This window comes from Chelmon rostratus, chromosome 22 (assembly GCF_017976325.1).
Source record: "Chelmon rostratus isolate fCheRos1 chromosome 22, fCheRos1.pri, whole genome shotgun sequence".
In the NCBI taxonomy this organism is placed as follows: Eukaryota; Metazoa; Chordata; class Actinopteri; order Chaetodontiformes; family Chaetodontidae; genus Chelmon; species Chelmon rostratus.
Genome location: NC_055679.1, coordinates 12,664,697 through 12,684,726, shown reverse-complemented (window position 1 = coordinate 12,684,726; position 20,030 = coordinate 12,664,697). Strand labels below are relative to the sequence as shown.

Below are 20,030 nucleotides of genomic sequence, written 5' to 3'. Positions count from 1 at the left end.
CCTCTTTTTGAGCACAAGTATCTTGTGTTTAAATTAACTTTAGCTGAATCAACCAAAGACCAACAAATCAAACCACTGACGATGAATATTAGGTCGCTTCATGCGTCGATTGTCGAGTCTGATGCTGGCATGACCGCATTTGTGGTCATACATTTCCAGGGTCTTTGCCAACAGTCGTCCCTCGTCTCATTTTTCCAAAACCCCACAAGCTCTTTCACTGATCCGGCCCGTCTCTGTCGGGAAACACCATGGTAACGGCGCTGGCAAGAGCTGACCTCGGCCGTCGCAACAAACACAAGCACACAAAGCACAAACACACGCTGCTAGAGTTCCCCACCAGAGTCGGGCGATTGACACATCCCCCACGGCCTCGGGGCCCACGAGTGAGAGCCGAGCAGTAATCAAAGCAGACGCGCAGGTCGAACTTTATTATCAACCACTCGATACCAGCTGCAGGAACGGCCACAGGTCCTCCAAAGATACAGTATACAGGAAAGAGCTGCGAAATCAAAAACAGCTTTTCAGGCTGCATATACACTGCGGCTTCCCTCGGGCCTGGACGGCCGGATTGAACCTTTTCACAGCTGACCCAAAGATGCTCATTCTTCCTCTGGATGTTGAGCTGGAGTTCCAGGACTTCCGCGGTGTCGAGAACTGAAGCTGATGACCTGACGAAGAGGCTTGGAAAATCTCTCAGGTAGGACTGACCTCCTCCTGTCTCTGCCATCGAGGAAGTTATTAAATTGAATTGTTCAGTGACAGAGTAGTTTGTCCACAACAACAAAGACAACAAAGTTAGTTTTAGTTCAATAGACTTCCACAGACCAGACGAATATATTAATCAATAGAGATTCATTAACTGGATGAAACTCTTTGTTAATAGTTTTTGCAGCAATTGTTGAGAGAGACAAAACTTTTCAGCCTCCGAAAGACAAAATAAAAAATGACATCTTAAAAGTGTCTGCAGTCATAAACAGCACACTTTACTTTGATTCTAAATGGATGAAATCCTCAAAGGGAATCTGTGATGTGTTTGGTATTATTGGTGTGCTTTTGAAGCAGATACTCGTACTCACCTAGACAACAATTTAAAAGTCCATTGAAGCGGAATGCTTTTTACACAGTGTGGAGCACAACTCATTTTTCAGCAGGGGAGAAGTTGTTTGATTGGTATTGATTGATTGTACGAGAACATCACTCACTCACTGTTTTAAACTGACTTTTTCCATGACATTGCACTTTTCTTGTGTTTTCAATGAGGATCGTCTGTGTCCGTTGCATGTGCACAGCACATCTTTCCAATACCTTTTTTTAATCAACATCAAAGGCCAGTATGCATAAATGATGCATCTTTCAAATCATGCAAAGGCGTTTCATCCTGAGAAATAGCTACTGAACATAAATATACATCTGAATACTTTGACAGTGAGCACAATGAATCAGACAGATAATGAAATACAGCAGGCTTTTCAAATCTCTGCGACATGTTGATGATTAAATGCGCAGAAGAATGAGCTTGGCGTGATCCTGCTGTTTCAAAGCTCCTCCGCGCGTGAGAATAAACAGGAAACATTTCCTTGAAAAATTTCAGGGTTGAGCAGAGAGCGTCTTTGTTTGATCGTATCTGCAAACGGTCTCCAGCGACGGCAGGAAGGGATTTGGACAATTTCTGGGTCGATCAATATTTGCTAATCATGAACAACTTCCTGCCAGTTAAACTCCTGACCATGTGATGTCTTCCACAGGGATTATTCCACAGGTAGAGAATGGCTTAATTGCTATTAATATAAATTTAGCATAGGGGCCCTGTTTTGTGGACAGCACACAGTCAAACGTTTGTGGTATGTTTGTCAAGCTTTTCCTCATCTTTTCCCATCCTTTGGTATTTTGATGACTCACCGTGAACTTGACTGTGGTGGACTGGAAAGAAAGGTGAGGTAGGGGGTGTGTCAGCAGTGATTAAGATGCACACTGCAGTTTTCTCAAGGACGACGCCACCTGCCTGCTCATATCAGGCCAACGGAGCCTGTTCTGTGCTGTTTTTTGGGCTGGAGTTGGCACACGCACAACGACGACCCTAAATCAGACGAGCGTAATTATGCCTCCCTGATTTATTAGAACTTTTTCGACCTGTGGGAAAGACACAGAAGCTGTACAGGAAAAACATGATTTTAAAGAGCAGTTATACCAATTGCATTGTTGTTGATATTATCTTATTGCATTTGAATAAGCAAAAATATTTAAAATATCCAAAATTAGTTAATTGATTAGTTAATAGACAGGAGTTGCTGCTTTTCTCGGTTTTGTATATTTTTTGTATCTTCATCCACTAAATATGTGTGTGTTTTGGACTGTTGGTTGAACAAAAAACAAAGACATTTGAACACATCACCTTGGGCTTTGGGAAGTTGTGATCATCATTTTTTTTACTACTTTTTGGGCATGTCTCAAACTAATCTGCTAATCAATTAGAATGAAATGGTAGATTAATTGATAATGAATATATCTGTCATTTGTTGCAGCTGTTTACTGAATAGTGATTAGGGGAAAAAAAATATTATTATTGTTATAGCACATTATTCAACACCACCTTGGTCATGAGCCATCCAAATATTATGATTTGCTAGCATATGGTTCTGCAATAGTTTGTTCTCGATGTGTGAAACTTGCAAAACTAAAATGGGAAATATCTTGACACAGCCACGGAAGAGCATTGGTCGAAACTGATCAGCTACTGTATTAGCTCTGCTAGCTATCCTCTATGGTAACAGTTACCATTACGCTAACTAGCTTGGTTAGAGACACACTCAAAAAGTAGCCTACTTTACTAACTTTCACAGAAACATCGCAAACGTCAGTTGCTAGCCCGTAGATGCTGCTACGTTAAAAATAAAGTTATGGAAGTGTAGCCGACAGCTCAGGCCGAGTCCTCCTGACCCCTCTGGTCTCATGCCTTTCAACCAGAAAATGTAATCTATCTGCTCCACCGTCATCACTCTTCCTTCCTCCAAATTCAGTTTGTTTGTGCAGGAAGTCTGGTTTTATATTCTGTCACTGATAACGTGGTAGCTGTTGGCTTTAGTATTGGGAGTTATATAGTTGCCCAAGTTAATAAAATGGCTGTAAAAGACCATAAAAACACCTGAACATCATTAAATTGTAATGTGAGTGGTATTCTCCTCCACTACAACACTGCCAAACACAACAAAAAAGCTTTAAGTATTCAGTTGTTATCAAACCTCTGCAAAAACTGTTGCATTCTCCCTCTATCTACAGACTGTCTGCACATTCAGTGTCTGCACATTGGCCCGAATCTGTCGACTCAAGGACCAAGCTCAGTGTGAGACTCGGCCGGACACGAACAGAGACTTTAGTTCGTCACCATTACAGGCTGTGAGGACCAAGTGGCTTCCTGACCCCACTGGTCTGTAGTGGTCCCGCCATGGGGAAGACTGGACAGAGCACAGTGGACTTAAACTCCCCAACAGAGGTCAAACAAGCAGTTCCCTTTGAGGAACTGGATCCTGTGGCGCCCCCTGCAGGCGAAAAGAAGAAAACAGAAGAGCCGCCCGACAGGGGAAGCTGGAAGGGAAAGTTTGATTTCCTGCTGTCGTGTGTGGGATATGCCATTGGCCTGGGAAACGTCTGGAGGTTCCCTTATCTGTGCGGCAAGAATGGTGGAGGTGAGTGCTGCCGTGCGACTGACAGCCCCAGTCTAATGGGTCGTCGGCTGCACACCCTCTCACGTGATTTAGGCCCACAACACCAAGAAGGCTCAACAGTGTGTTCCAGCATCCCAGAACCCCCTCTTTCCCTGCACCCACACACTCATAGAAGGCTATATTCACGTTTGTTGACAGTATCACAGCCAACCATGCTAACAAGTGAGCCTGCATGCTGCTATCGCTCAATCCACCAAACAACAGCCAGTTAATCTTCCTCAGCTACCTCATCTAGCGAGCAGCAAAATACACTCCAATCTACCCTGTCACATGAAGCTAACAATATGTCAGGCTAACTAGCACGCCTATTGAGCCATCAAATGAACTAAACAACCTCTTCAATTAACTAGCCTGCCAAGCTAAGTAGCACGCTAGCAGTATAACCAAACAATCTTCTACAGCTTTCCGAGCCTTGGCAGTCGCCACCTTCTTGCCTCTGAAGCTCCTCTACAACCAGTTTTTCTACTACTGCTTTGCTCATGCTTAGTCCAGACGCCCCCAGGCCCATGCTGTACCTGGCCTACACCATCCCCATGTCTAAGCGCTGCCTGAGCCTGTAAAACTGCCTGCCTCGGGTTCCACTTCCTCCCTGCTGAGACTGCTGGCATCCTGCTATAGCTATCCCTAGACTTTCCAGCCTTGCTTTGCACCTTTAAATTCCTCTGTTCAACTGGTTATAGGGAGCTCCAACATACCTTTCCATACAGGACCACAGCAAAGATGGCCGCAGACCAAATTGCAGGCACCACAGTTTGCCTGGAAGGCCTGATGTCTCCATATTCCCATTATTTACTGTCTCAAACCCCTGGATCTGCCCCTTATCACTAAGCATCATAATACTCACCTAAATTTTTAACTGGCTTCTTGAACGCTGCTAGAAGTGCCTCCAAATCTACATTAAACTACTTTCCCTTCAAAGTGTGGGCTTTAACATCCATCGGGTGGTCTATTGCTCCAGTGGGGGGCGTGGTTAAACTTGCCCTATCTTTATCTGTATGCAGCTTTTCTAAGTAATCCTCTGACTCCCTCTTAGTCCCTTTAGAGTGCTACTGTTCTCCCTTCAAACCATAGACTGTATAATAGTGGACCGAGGTACCGTGATGTCACCCAGAGTTTGGCGTTTTGTTAATCACCATCTTTTTTTTCTGGAGGCAAAACTGACCATATTTGGACAAAAGGGTGGAGCTGGGGAGTATACACATTGCTACGCCTCTGTTCTGATTGCATTTGACTCAGAACCGGAGAATACGCTGCGTTAGCCTTAAAGCATACCTGCTTTATCGTCTATTTAAGTCTGAATGGGACAATAATTTACTAAATGAACATCAAGCTCTGTTGAAGTCATGAAACTAGCTATTGAGTCCGTAAACTCATCAGGAAAATGTTTACTGAGGTAATAAATCAAGTGAGGTGTACAGTCATTTTCTCATCAGTTCACATGCATCAGTTTACGTGCCTGTGGAGTCGCCTCCTCCTGGCCATTAGAAGGAATGCAGGTCTAAGCCACATCTGCAGCGGCCTCACTTTTCAGACCTGGAAGCTTGGTCCACTTAATATTCCGTCTATCCTCTAAACTTTTACAGATCTTTATAAAAATCTGCCCTGGCTCGCTCCTCTTTGACATTTTTTCAGCACATTAACGCCCTCTTTCTCATTCTCCATCACTGCGTTTGCTCTCAGATGAGCCTGTCAACCTTCTGTTGCTGCCTTGACTTCACTCCCACTAATGCTAACCTCATCCTGGTCTCACAAACCCCAAATTGCCCCTTCAGCCCTTCCAGTGCACCAATCAGATCTGAATAAGCAATTGCCTATATGTCCTTCTCACAAGCTAAATTAATTAATAAAACTAATATAGGATTATAATATAGATCCTTAGCAACAAAGTAATATCTGCAGCAACTTTTTTAATCAGTTGTAAAACGTTCTCACTGGGAAAATGCATGTTCACTGGAAGATGTGTGTCTCCTGCATCATTTTCATAAAATGTTAATACATCTTCAGGCAAGTGCCATGGTTTAGCAAAATGGAGAAAGGAAAGTGGCATTCTGACCACAGTGTAACAGCCATATTTCATTTCTTCTTCAGTCTGAAATGAACGAAAGACTTCATTTGTTGAAATCAATCAAAGTTACATCAGCATGTTAAAATAAATACATACAGATAAAATCTTTGAGTTTATCTAATCACTTCCTTCAATACAATTATTTTAATTACTATGTTAACATCTTACCAAATCAAACAAAGTCTTATTTGTTTATCTGCTTTCTGGTGATCTATCAGGGGCCTTTCTGATCCCGTACTTTATGACTCTGGTGTTTGCTGGGATCCCTCTCTTCCTCCTGGAGACATCTCTGGGACAGTTCACCTCAGTGGGAGGGCTGGGGGTGTGGAAGCTCATACCTATGATGAAAGGTAAGATGTGGATATAAACAGGAAGATGTGGATGTACGTCTGTTGTTGTATCATTTTAATTTGGACATAGAATTTGAGATGAAAGTCCTTTGTGGATGTGGACCAAACATTTGATTTATTAGCACTAATCATCTGTCAGTGTGGGGCAGACAGCTTAAAATCTACCTTGATGATACTTGAATTGTCTATTTTTCAGTGCAGTTTTATACCCTCAACGTCAGGATACGTGCTTGTCCTTGCCGTCACACTTGTTGTAGACTTACATTCAAATATTAATGAAGCTTCCAACAGATGCAGAGACACAAAAGCAAAAAAAAAAAAAAAAAAACAGTTTTGTTTACAACTTTTTTCATTTAAGCATCTTTTGCAGCCGGAGCTTGTTGGTGGCAATTATGCCACTGCCTCCGAGCTCTAAGAGCTCGAGTGAAGCACATTTTATCTCCTGCCAGCACAGACGGCAACACTGATAGTGAGTGTGCTGCTGTGCCAACTGATTCTCAAAGCCAAGGGCGAGTAAACAACAAGAAATGGAAAAATAACAATAAGGATGATGAAGATTACTCACATACTGAGTAGCACCTTGCCATCTGCTCTGGTGTTCTTTCTGCTGCCCCTTACATGTGATGTTACGTTTTACTTTGCATATTAGCTGACCTGTGGAATAATGTGCCTCTACCTTCCTCAGGTGTTGGTATCGCTGCAGTGGTCCTGTCCTTCTGGCTCAACATCTACTATATTATCATCATTGCGTGGGCTCTCTACTACTTATTCAACTCCTTTGGTTCGGTATGTTATATAATTCATAAGATTAATGGCTGATTAATTGTGTCAATCAGGCAAAACTTGCTGGTTCAAGCTTCTCAGGTGTGAGGATTTGCTTGTCTTTTTTTGTCCTACATGATCGTAAACTGAACATCTTTGGGTTGGTGGGACAAAGAGGCGATCTGAATATGTCATCTTGCACTCAGGGATTTAATTATAATGGGAATTCTTTCACTACGCTGACATTTTATAAACAAAACAATTAACCAGTTGACAAAATAATGCAGCAGATTGATCTTAAATGAAAGTAATTGTTAGTTGCAGCCCTGAGTTTAAGCGGTGTGTCTGAGTCTGACATGAAAAGTCTTTGAAAAAGACACAGATGTTTATCAAGATTAAAGCTGCACTAAGCAGTATTTCTATTTTAGCAATGAAATGATCAAAGGTGATGTGAAAGTTATACTTTGTGATGAACCCACAATGAATTATCACCAAATTCTGCAATTCCCCTCAAATTTTGAATTCTGGCATTTTCACTGTTGGTTGACTCTCGCGGCTCTCATCAATTCAGTTTCCAGCAATCCATCGAATTGTCAAGTAAATTTGAAGCAAGCTTTCAAAATGTCACAAAAAAGAAAATACCAATAAGGCGTGTTTGTAGCAATTGGTTTGGAGGGAATAAACTAGGCAACGCACAGCGTAGTTTAAACAGAAGGTGGCAGTATAGGCTATGTTAAGTATGGCTGTAATAAAGAGAGCACAAGAAGTCAAGGTTGCAAACCAACAACTACCAATAAATGTTGAAAAAGAAAACCAGTTGCAAAAACAAACAATCGCTGCAAACAGCCATGTTTTCACGTGTTATGGGAATATCAAGAAAGATGCTGACAGTGGCAACAGCCTCTTATTCATCTTCTTCTTCTTCTTCTTCTTTTCTCCTCTCCGGGCAGAAACACATGCTACATCCGAACTTATTCTAAAAAAAGATGTTTCCATCTCCCATTAAACTCTTTTTCAAAAAAGGCAAAAACCACCTGAAGCAAGTGCTACGCTTTTTTTTTTTTTTTTTTTTGAAATTTTCCATTTCTATCAACCTTTTGTAAACACACATAAAAATACGTTAATGGGAACACATCCAGTGTCGTGTTGACAGCTGGTTTCTGCTGCCCCCAAGTGGCCAAATCCAAAAAGCATTTTGAAATGGATGGTAGGTATAATCTGAATGCGGCTTTTATAGCTGGTTGCTGTCAGCCGTGCCTTCCTCACCTCATGAAAAGATGCTCAGGTCTTGTTTATCGCCTCTGCAATGCTTTTCTTTCTCTGTCTCGGCCTTTCTGGCTGTGCTTTTGAATATCGCTGCGTGACCACTCGGCTCGAAGAAGCCTGGAGGAAGAAATTTAAAGGCTTTGCAGGCATTGTGCTTGAGGCTTTCGTGGTGGGAAATTGGAGGACTTCAGAAACAGGGATGAAAAAAAAAAGTTCATCGCTGTGTTTTTATCTGAAGGCTGAAAAACATGTTTGGCTCATTAAATCGAGGCACTATGGAGAGTCAAGGATACACATACATCAGAAATGTATTTTTCCTTGTGTAAATCCTTTTGGTTTATGTCTTCATTAAAATGCTACATCTGGTGAATCCCACACATTGTTTTCAGGCAGAATATAGAATGACAACTGGGGAATATTTCATCACATTGTTGTTCTGCTGGAGCCATGCATATGTTTTTGTTTGTGCAGGAGCTGCCTTGGCAGAGCTGTGATAACCCCTGGAACACAGAGAAATGTTTCTCCAACTACAGCCTGACGGACACCACCAACCTGACGAGCGCCGTCACCGAGTTCTGGGAGTAAGTCAGCCAGATTTGTCGCTGCATGTGTGTGCCAGTTGCTCTGTGCAAGGACGCGTAAGTGCTGAAGCTATTTCTGGAAGCTATTTGTGCTTATCTGCGTCTGGACTCAGTGTGTGTGTGTGTGTTTCCTGTAGGCGGAACATGCACCAGCTGTCTAGTGGTCTGGAGGAGCCAGGAGAGCTTCGCTGGCCCTTGGTGGGCACTCTGGCGCTGGCCTGGGTCCTTGTCTATTTCTCCATCTGGAAAGGAGTGGAGTGGACCGGGAAGGTCAGACTCTGCTTCAGCTCCTCTTTGAACTCTGAGTACTCTCTCTGGCTGCAGACTGCCTCTGCGACATCACACAGTCTGCTTTATCTGAGAATCTCCCGCTCCCTTTTGCATATTTTAACTTTTAGTCACGCACACATGACGACGTGGGTCTGCTCAGGAGGTAGAGCTGATGTTGTTGGCTCTCGTGATTTACGGAGCTGATTAAGGAGTAACATATTTACCAATTTTCCTCTTGCACCACCAGCATTTTTGTTTTCGAGTGTTCTAGGGCTCTTGTGTACAAAACAATCTGATGGATTGCCATTGAATTTGGTATACATATTCAAGTTTTCTTCAGGAATAATTGCAAGAAATTTGATCCCTCAACCTTTCCATCTGGCACCATCATCACTTCTCTGGTCTATAACCAGATATCTAAACGAATTACCTTCTCATCAGCATTGAATATACTTTTTTGCTCCGTACTAATTAGCTAACTTTATCATGCTAGCACACTAAATTAAGAGGTCTACATAACCGTAGCCATAAATGTTGTTGAGCTAAACATCAACATGTTGTTGTTGACATTGTGAAAATGTTAGCATGTTCATGTTAGCGTTTAGCTCAAAGTACCTCTTTGCTTTTGTGTTGTGGATCTAGCGCTGCTTTGTGGTGTGTATAAAAAAGCTTCATGGCAATGTCTCGGAGGATTGTAATGGCATGTTCCTGCTCTCAGTGCCTTCCCACAGACAGTCCTGAGACAAAGAGGAAGTTAGTCTCGCAGGAGGGCAACAAATGCAGTTTGGAAAATAAAATGCTCCTGACGCTCCCAGCGACAACCTCTAACATTTCCTGTTTTAGAAAGATATCTAACCTTAACATCCACTGTTAAGGTACACAATTCTAAAAGAACATGCTGGTTACATACCAGCGTCATTTAAAGAACGTTGGAAAGCAGAAGTGTTAACCTGTACCCTTCAGAAAAAAAGCTTTTTGCTTCGATCCATGCAGAATTCTTACAAAATGTACAGAGATGCTGACATGGCTGCAGACTCCAGTCTGATGACTATGATCAGGAGTTAGTAGAAGTTTACTGGTCCATTAAAGCTTCTTTAATTGATTTGTTTTATCATTGAAGTGTCTCCTCCTGTTCGGAAAAGTGATCTCAGGCTTTGAGAGATACGTGCAATCGGTCACTGGATCATTCGCTTCTACTCGATCGTCTGTGTGTTTATTATTCACAGAGCACGCTGGCACGAGTCAGAGCTCATAGCTCACAGCTCGGCTGGATATCATTCATCATCGCTCAGGCTATTGATCTGCCGCCAAATGTGCGAAAAAAGGATTTCATCCATTGATCTCAAAATTCACATTGGCCTAAATGATTGCACGTGAGACTTTTGGGAGAGTTTCAAATCAAGCGTTGGTGACATTTAAGCCACTAAAATATTCTAAACTTTATCAGAATTCCACTGCTGCACTGGTGTGAGCGCTAATTAGTGCTTTGTGTTTACTGGGCATCATTAATGCCCCTGCCACTTTCCTACCTTTCTATTTGCTTATTGGTATTTATTTATACCAATATTATACCGACAAGTGTCTCAGTCTAATAACGGTTGCTCTTCCATTGTTTATTTGCATTTATCTGCAAATCACATTGAAAGTCTGACGGCTCTTTGTTCTAATGTTGTCCATGAGTTATTAATCTTATTTAAGCTCCCCATGCCTTCCTGACTAGAGCAGTTTGATTCATTCTGATCCCTCATACCTAAAATAAATTTGAATTATTTTTTTTTTTTACTTGATGGAGATACATCTTAGTATTTATTCATTCAGCTGTGCACATCCTCTCTCTCTCTCTCTCCATATTTCAGGAATGGTTTCAAAAACTTCTTACTTAATCCAAACTGCAGGATGATTGGGAGGTGATAGGAATAGAGTTAGAAAAAGAAGGGGGAAAAAATCACCCCGCCGACTGCCTGGGATTTTTTAAATTACAGCAAGACGAAGCGATGCATGTGAGCAGAAACACATTTACACATTCACTGCCAGGGATAATTGGATTTTAATGTGTGTGAGAAAAATGAATTCCCCCAAGGCCCTGGCCTTGACGGACATTACCAATTAAGCATAATCATTATGCTACAGAACGGCTCGCCACGTCCTTCAGCAACATCTTCTGGCAAAGAGAAGCCATGGAAATATTCTTGTAGCATTTTTCACTCTGTCTGCTGTGGACACAAGGGTTTGACTTTTATTTATTGAAGAAAGATGACTTGTTTGTCATTGTGATTTCTTGAAAAAAAAAAAAAACAAGAAATCCCATCCTAACACGAACTTTCTTCCATTTTTAATTCTATTTAAATCAAGCTTGTGTTTCTGGCTTTGACAGAATAGAAATCTATGCCCCCTCTCTCTTCCTCTCAGGTGGTGTATTTCTCAGCCACCTATCCCTACTTCATGCTGTTCATCCTGTTCTTCCGTGGGGTCACTCTGCCCGGAGCCATAGATGGGATCCGCTTCTACATTACTCCAGACTTTAACAAGCTCATCCGCTCCGAGGTTTGCACACATCTAATCACACATAGACGTTCATAGACAAACAGGGCTGAATCTGGGCACATACTGTACCTGCTCTGTTGTCAGGTGTGGCTGGACGCAGCGACTCAGATCTTCTTTTCCTACGGACTCGGCCTGGGCTCGCTCATCGCACTGGGCAGCTACAACACTTACCACAATGATGTTTACAAGTAGGAATGAGCAGACTAAGCTTTGCACGTCCTCTCTGATAGCTGAGGTTTTTGTGCCTAACCTTTCACTCCTTTCTCTTCAGGGACTCCATCATCGTGTGCTGCATCAACTCCTGCACCAGCATGTTCGCTGGCTTCGTAATTTTCTCCATCGTAGGCTTCATGTCCTACATCACGAAGAAGCCTGTCCAGGAATTGGCAGCATCAGGTGCAGTACTGTGTTGACAGCAGAGCATCTTAAAATCTTTGCCTCGGTGCTCAAACTGTCTGAAAATGTTGTCATGTGATTATCTTTCAAATCCCAGACTGTTTAGTTATAGAATATACTGTGAAGGAAGCATTCACATCCTTTACTTATTTAAAAGTCCTACCTTGAAAACATGATTCATGCAAACATATGCAAGTGCCATTAAGAAAATGTACTTAAAGTATTAAAAGTAAAAGTACTCACTGCAGAAAAATGGCCCTTGTAATAATAATGTTTGTATATTATATGTTCTATCTTTAGATTATTACTCATATACTATAATGTGTTATCAGGAGATTCTTATATAAGAAGGCAACTAATGATGTCCAAAACTAAAAAACCTCCCAAAATGATTAAAAATAAATTAAAATGACTCAAATCATTAAAAGCAAAAGCAGCAAATCCTCACATTCAAGCTGGGATGATGACTTGTTTGGCATTATTGCCAAAATAATAACAGAGTGATTATCAGAGTAGTTGACAATTAACTAATCGCTTAAATCGACTGATCATCTCAGCTCGACTTGTATGTACTAATTTAATCTATAACGAAGCATTACATTTTATAAGCGCTTCAGTGTTTTGTAAACAAATATCTAAGTTACTCGTTTCTCTACAAATCACATCACAGTATTTTTCTTTGTGCTAGGGTGGAGGTATGAAGCAGCATGACGAGAAAGTACCTTAAATGTGTACTTCAGCACAGGACTTGAGTAAATGAACATAGTTACATTCTATCACTGATGATCTCTCATTACTGAAAGAAGATGAAAATATTATGATCATGTTTTCTTAGTTATTTCATGAAGCAAGAAAACACTGTTATCGCTGTCCTCAGCACGGCAAGAGAACTACAATAAAGAGGTAATTACAGAATGTTAATAAACTGAATGGCAATAATTGCTGAAAAATCTAGATCATCACTTGTATTAAAAAAGAGGTTTGATTTAATAAAAATCTTAAGTATTATAACTTATAACAAACCCAAAAAAGCCTCAGTACTGAAAGTAATGATGCACTTTGAATCACCATATTTGTTTTGTTGTGTCTTTTTCTGTCTAAACAGCAATAGAAATCACGCTACAACCTTCTAAAAGCATGCAGTTCTATTGATTCGCATCCCTACAGGCCCTCAGACACAATAAATAAGACACACTGATACATCTGTCTTTGTAAGCGGCAGAGCAAAGCTTTTAAAACTTGAGACAGGTTGTGTATTTGACCTTTGCGTGGAACAAGCCTTCTCTGACAAACTGACCTGCTTTCAGTCCTTCGCTGCACATTTAAGTGAACTTATTTGGCAGCCAGGGAAACGTTTTCAAATGTTGGAGGTTGACTAACCCCAGGCATGTCACATTCAAAAAGAAAAACAAAGGTAACAGAGGAAATATTCCTGTGCTTTTTTTGTCCTGTTTCTTATGTTTTGCAGATATTTAAATACGTTCATGCTCACGGCTCTCAGCAGGCGTCAGTATAATGTGATGAGATGTCTCCTCTGTGTGGCGTTTAGGTCCAGGTCTGGCGTTTTTAGCTTATCCTCAGGCTGTCACCCAGCTGCCTATGTCCTCTCTGTGGGCCATCCTCTTCTTCTCCATGCTCATGATGCTGGGCCTGGACAGTCAGGTACACGCAGCACACACTTCACCTGTTGCTGAACAGATGGTCCAATCTTCTCAAATTGACTAAGTGGGCATTCATTACTGTGAAATTCCAACAGAAGCTGCTATATAAATGAAGGAAATTACTCATTAAGAATGATTTAGATCAGTGTGCCGTTCATGAAAATGCCAAAACCCTTCTGACCAACACTGAGATGAGATGCAGCTTAAGTGGATGTTAATTGCGTTTGAATAAATAATGGTCCAAAAAAAAACCCTCGCATCCTCTTTCCTGGGAGAGATGCTCAAAATAAAGAATGAATGCTTGTCATTGGTAATAATATGTGGATGTGAGAGCCAAAAATGACCCAAACCATTTTAGTAGCATATATACGGTTACATTTTGTAAATACTGTATAAAAATATCCAACATAATTTTATTTATGTGAGTTTGTCTATGCTATTTTGCCCTGGCACTTTCTGAATGCATGTAACCACTAATATACAATGAGGCTAACGAGCAGCATGTGTTCCTGTGAGTGAATTATTGGTGAAGGTTGTTGCGTTCAGCCTGAAATGAACACCTGAAGACACGACTCAGGGCTGAAAAAGCCCACTGCGGGTTAAACGAATCATTGATTTTTATTCACAGTCAACATTATCTTAAATGATGCTGCGATTGAATTGGATTTCTCAGGGCTAGCAGCTCAAGGCTACATGAGTCGCCGTTAGCATATCACAACCGAATATCCGACTGATCTGTCAGTGGTTGCATTGCACTGTGGGTAATGTAGGCACAAGGTTTTTGACAAAGAAGAAGAATGGATGCAATAAAAAAGATAATATCTCTGGTTCTGCTGCATGGATTTTGATCGATTTTAAAAAAAATCATGATCCTGAGGATGTTGTAGGAGAGCGATGCTAAGTCAGTGGAGCACTCTGCTACTAACAGACCACAGTCCATTCTGACCCGCGTCTCTTAATAATGTCACGTATTAGTTCTGCACAGTGGAAGGCTTCATCACAGCTCTGATGGATGAATATCCCCTGCTGCTGAGGAAGAGGAAGAAGGTGTTCATCCTCATCGTCTGCTTCGTCTCCTTCATCATCGGCTTCTCCAACATCACACAGGTAGAGCTGTAAACGCCCTCAGTTGTTGATTCTGTGCTCTGAAAGATGACGATCTGTGCACATTAGTTTTGAAATGTGCTGCAGGATGTGTGCACACATGACTGAGATATAACAAGCTGCTTGTCTTAAAGCCCAGTACCCACACACATCTGAACATCTGCACATTTTTACAACACCGGGGAATAGAGCCCCCTCCTGCATTATACATAATGACAAAATGATCTCACAACAACCTGCGGTGTACATTCATCATGCATATTTTATTCAATAAAGACAGGGATGTGATATTCAGCCTCTAAAGCAGATACTGTATGTGTGGCTGTGTGTGCTGAAACCTCCCAGGGTGGTCTGTACGTGTTCAAGCTGTTTGATTACTACTCCGCCAGCGGGATGTGCCTCCTCTTCCTCGTCTTCTTCGAAACCATTTCCATATCCTGGCTTTACGGTAGGAGATCTGTTTCATGCCGTCCACGCTTAAACCGGACGCTGCGGAGTGAAATCAAACGCAGCTGAAATAAGCTGAGACAACCTGGACAGAAAGGACTGTAATGAATCGAGCATGTAGATTTCTTATACACGCTGACGCTGTCCAACAGGAAATTACATTTATCTGCTCCACTTTCTGCGATAAGACCCTCTGTCCAATCAGCTTTGCCTCTCTTTCACCCCATGAGGATTTGTTCTTGTACTAACTATCTCCACATTAACACACACACTCCTTCTTTGTCCTCCTCTCTTTGTGCCACAGGAGCTGAAAGGTTTTATAAGAACATTGAGGACATGATCGGCTATCGGCCTTGCGGCTGGTGGAAGCTCTGCTGGATGTTCTTCACTCCACTGATCTGCCTGGTAGGCAGGGAATAACTATCGATTTAAACCCCATAATATTTCCTTTTTTCTGAAGTCGAACTCTAACATGCGCTCCCTCCTCCCTCACGGAGATCTATGAACCCATCAAGCTGCAGCAAGTGCTGATAGGAGGAGAGAATTGATGACATTGCTGAATTGGTTTCCTCTGTGGTGATGTGCACTTCAGGCCCTGTGGGAAATCATGGCAATGTCTTTATCTTTACTACTGTAGTGATAAAGGAAGCTAGACACTGTAAGTGGGAAATTAAGGGTATTCTGCCAAAATGAAATAGTGCAGCTTACTCTCTGCAAGCACTCATTTGATGATTTGCAGGTCAAAAGACATCTCAATGTATAGATTAAAACTGGGATAGAAGAGTGAATGTTTCTTGTCGGTTCTCCACTTTGGTCTGGACTAAAATATCTTGACAGCTATGACATGGATTACCTCTTTTTTTCATTTATGTTCCCATCATCAGGTTTTAAAATGTTCAGTATTGCTTTAAAAGCAAATAACCTGAAAAACTAATGAGTTTGTGCTTAGCGCTAACTAGCAAATCTTAGCTATTAGCCTGCTAACACACATGGTAAACACAGTGAGCATCATAACGGCTAGCACTGTCATTGTGAGCATGTTAGCATGCTGGTTAGCATTTAGCTCAAAGCACCACTGTGTGTAAGTGCAGTCTTGCTGTTAGCCGCTAGCTTCCTCTAGCATAGCCATTTAGACATCAAGGTTACAATAACTGTTGATCTGAACTATGAGTGTGACACAAGCTTTGTTTCAAACAGTTTTACATAACATAATCGTCTAAAAAACACACTTTTCCTCTGAATTGAGGCCAGTTGAGCATAATCATGGGCTAAATGATGTAATTGTATGTTTTAGGGGGTGTTTACCTTCAGTGCCATTGAGATGACCCCTCTGACCTTGGGGAAGTATGTGTACCCACTGTGGGGTCAAGTGATTGGCTGGTTCATGGCGTTGTCTTCCATGGTGCTAATCCCGGGCTACGTCATCTACATGTTCTGCACCTCTAAGGGCAGCATCAAACAGGTACAAACCTTGTCCATGACACACTGTTGTCTCTGTTTTTGAAGTGAACTCCCTGCAGTTAAACAGTAAGGATGCTGCTATATGGAAATGTTGCAAAGAGGGAAACAGGTGATAGTGACAGATACGATGCAGGAGTTACTTAGTTAACTGGCATGTAAATTACAGCTAAAAAGCAGATTTTCTTCACTTTTTACGTTATCCATCTGCACATTTTGGTCCACCTAACTTTCCTCGTCTGGACTCACCTTTAAGAATAACTGCTATTCATTTAACACGACTCTGAGGCTGATGTAACTGTCTTTACATGACCAGCGTTGGCGGAAGATGACAACCGCCCGGGAGGATGAAAAGCCATCGGGGCATGAAGAATTTACACACACAGGCAGCGTGGGCGAAGCTCCTGTCTAGCCAGGGTTGTTCAGGTCGAAATAATCTTGCTGCCATTTCCCCCCGTCTGCCTTGACTTACTGCGGTCCACACTGAAACGTGACTACTGGACAGATGGAGTCTTGTACGCTACTTTACGACGATGTTCTCCTCCATTTTAAATTGTGCTGAAAAATCAGGCAAAAGAAGGAAGTTGGTGAGGTTTTTGATAAATTTAGAAGATTGAAAAATCCCTTATGCAATGAAAGTGACCACAAATTGAATGCAATAGATCAGCACTAAACCTGTGTACATATACCACTTATATACCACTAATGTGTGTCATCCTACTTGTACATTTCTCGGCTACTCAAGAAAATCACTGTTTGTTTATAAGCTACAAATGTCATGAATGTTGTTGTACAGAGGCGTTAAAAATCTGGTAAAACTTGACTCTAAGAGTAAAACTATAACGCATTCATTATTATTGTTACAGTTTTACTTGTTGTCTTTGCTGATTCAGACCCACAACAATCAAAACACAAAGAAATTTGTGCACTAGAATGTTGTGCTGACTATTCGCCGTAGGCAGTTTCTCAATTAACACTGCTTCACGAAGTTTTAAATGATGTCGTATAATCTCAAGCGCCAGCCTTCAGGGCAGCTTGTTTGATTAAAATATTAGAAAACTGTACATAGAATTGTGTCACTGTATTAAGTGTGCTGTGAGGTTGTTTTTTTAAAGAGTTGTTTCATACTGTGGATAATGATAAGGTGCGATAAAACGCTCTGTTTTGTCAGTTTGGGGAATGTGTAAAACGAGATGTATGAAGGATTTGCATTGATTTTATTCCAGTTTTTAATGTCAATAAAAATAAAATAAACTGCATCTGGTAGCTTCTCTCTCCATCAGCATCTTGCATCATCTAGCAGTGTAGTGTTTGGTAAATTAATTACTCTCCCAGAAAATGTCAGAGTACATACGACACATATTCACCATTAACTAGTTGAGCGTGCATACTTAGCTTATTGGCTCTTTATTCCTCATTATAAAGCACTTATTAATGTCTTATTCTAGGATTTAGGGTTATTAATAGTTAGGGTTAGGTTAGAGAGTGTAGTAATTAGGAGGTAATTTAGGAAAAACTCAACTAAAAAATAGACAAATAGTTGGTCATGCAGAATTAGGCATTAATAAGTGCTTTATAATGACTAATAAAAAGCCAGTATGCATAATTATAAGCAATGAGTTAAAGGAGAATGTGTGCACCTTAATATGAAGTGTTTCATATATGTGACACATTTTTATTCTATGAGGCCAGAACAATGCATTTTAATTACTTAAGTCTATTACACAAGTGAGTTAGTGGGAAAAGTGATATAATGCATCAGCACTGGGAAAAGCTTGCGCCGTGCTACTCTGAGGGAAGTGATGAAATACTTGATGCAGTCATTCATCATCATGGGAGAAGCTACAGCAGTAAAGCCCAGGTGAGAACAGAAGTACCCCTTAAACATGTAATACCAATAAACTGTGGGGCAGCAACTGTTGACAAAACACTGACACTATATCCTTAAGTTGCCTATTTAAGGCCTATAAGTGAACACAGAGCAACACTGGAGTCATGTCTTTAGTGACCCGCTAAATGAAACTCCCATATTCACTTACCTGTTCTGTGCTCTGGTTTGCTCTCCACAACTTCCTGATTGAAATTTTCTTCTTCTTTAGCTGCTAACTGCTCCACCTGAAACACCTGCTACTCGTTAACTTTGTCTGACTACTGTCTGGTGGTGGGCAGGTAGAGCACAGATGTTGTTTAGCTTATTTACTGAAAACAGCATCTAAACAAAAACACTAATGCCAGCAGTAATTTAGCAATATGCAGTCATGCGATCCTTTGTCAGCCCGGACGCTATGACTTTATTTGGAACTGCCTACTACATACTACTAACAAACACAGTATACACTATGTACTACTCACTGCATACTGCAGCACTGAAACGTTGCAGTACGCTTTTGATTCGTTGTTAATTTTTGTCAAACTGCCAAAATTCAAAATATTTTTAAGATTTCTAGCCTCACAAATTATGACTTTAGTGATGAAATACCAGACATAAAAAACCTGTTGTTGGACCGACCGGTTGTTGTAACCACTCCAGCACTTTGCATTGTGGGTAGGCGAGGTAGACTGGTCTGATGCATACTGGAGATTTCTAAATGACAAACACGTACTTCTGGCATAATGCAGATTTGCTTTTGTTTGCATACTACATTCTACATTTTGGCTAAATCAGTATGTACTGCTAGTATAGTAGGGGGTTTCAAATACAGGCCGTGTATGTAAGTGTCTATGTAGGACAATGCTGTTTTCAGAACACCATAAATCATCTGGTCAGAACTTCTATAGCTAAAATGTTAGCTTCATGTTGCAATGCATGGTAAAATGTGTGTAAGATGACATTTCAAAATAAAAAATATTCCCACAGCGACTCAAATTTTGAAGAATCAAGTCATTAAATTCAAGAACCAAAGCAAACCATTGTAGTGAATAGACTTAAATCATCTTTAATAGCATGTTGATATACTGCAATGACAGGTAGAGAGGGATTCAAAGCCAACTGAGGGAGGTGATGGTTCATATCTGTCAACACTCAGTTTCCACCTGTCTTCCCCTAAATATGTCCACTTTTTGTCTTTTTTTTTTTTTTGAACTAGTATGAGCAAGCACAGTGTTGAAGAGCCAGACAAAAGATCCACATCATTCATGAAGCAGTGCACTGGTATGGCAGAGCCCTTTTTTCAGTGTCTTTAAGAGAGTTAGCTACTGCTGCGCTTCCATATGCTGCACTCCCAAAATGCTACATTGGTTTTCCTTTCAAACCGAAACTCCTGATTTTCAGCGCGCCTCGTATTCCTGTTTATTGCACACACAGCATGTCAATCTCTCAAAATGCTAAAAAACACATTGTCAAGTGGGAAAAAAACTGCGCAACCATAAACAAAGGGTAGTGAAGGACAGGGATGGCAAAATAG

General features: G+C 41.2%; 1 protein-coding gene across 1 annotated transcript; it reads left to right on the top strand.

Annotated features, from left to right (window-relative positions):
* Nucleotides 1–3,442: 3,442 nt before the first annotated feature.
* LOC121625909 (sodium- and chloride-dependent GABA transporter 1-like) lies at nt 3,443–17,128 on the top strand. Its single transcript, XM_041964230.1, has 14 exons — nt 3,443–3,683; nt 6,006–6,137; nt 6,823–6,923; nt 8,637–8,746; nt 8,884–9,016; nt 11,426–11,560; nt 11,645–11,748; nt 11,832–11,956; nt 13,506–13,618; nt 14,593–14,724; nt 15,067–15,169; nt 15,473–15,573; nt 16,463–16,630; nt 16,943–17,128. The coding sequence occupies exons 1-14, from the start codon at nt 3,443–3,445 to the stop codon at nt 17,036–17,038; spliced, it is 1,794 nt and encodes a 597-aa protein (XP_041820164.1). The 3' UTR covers nt 17,039–17,128.
* Nucleotides 17,129–20,030: the final 2,902 nt, after the last annotated feature.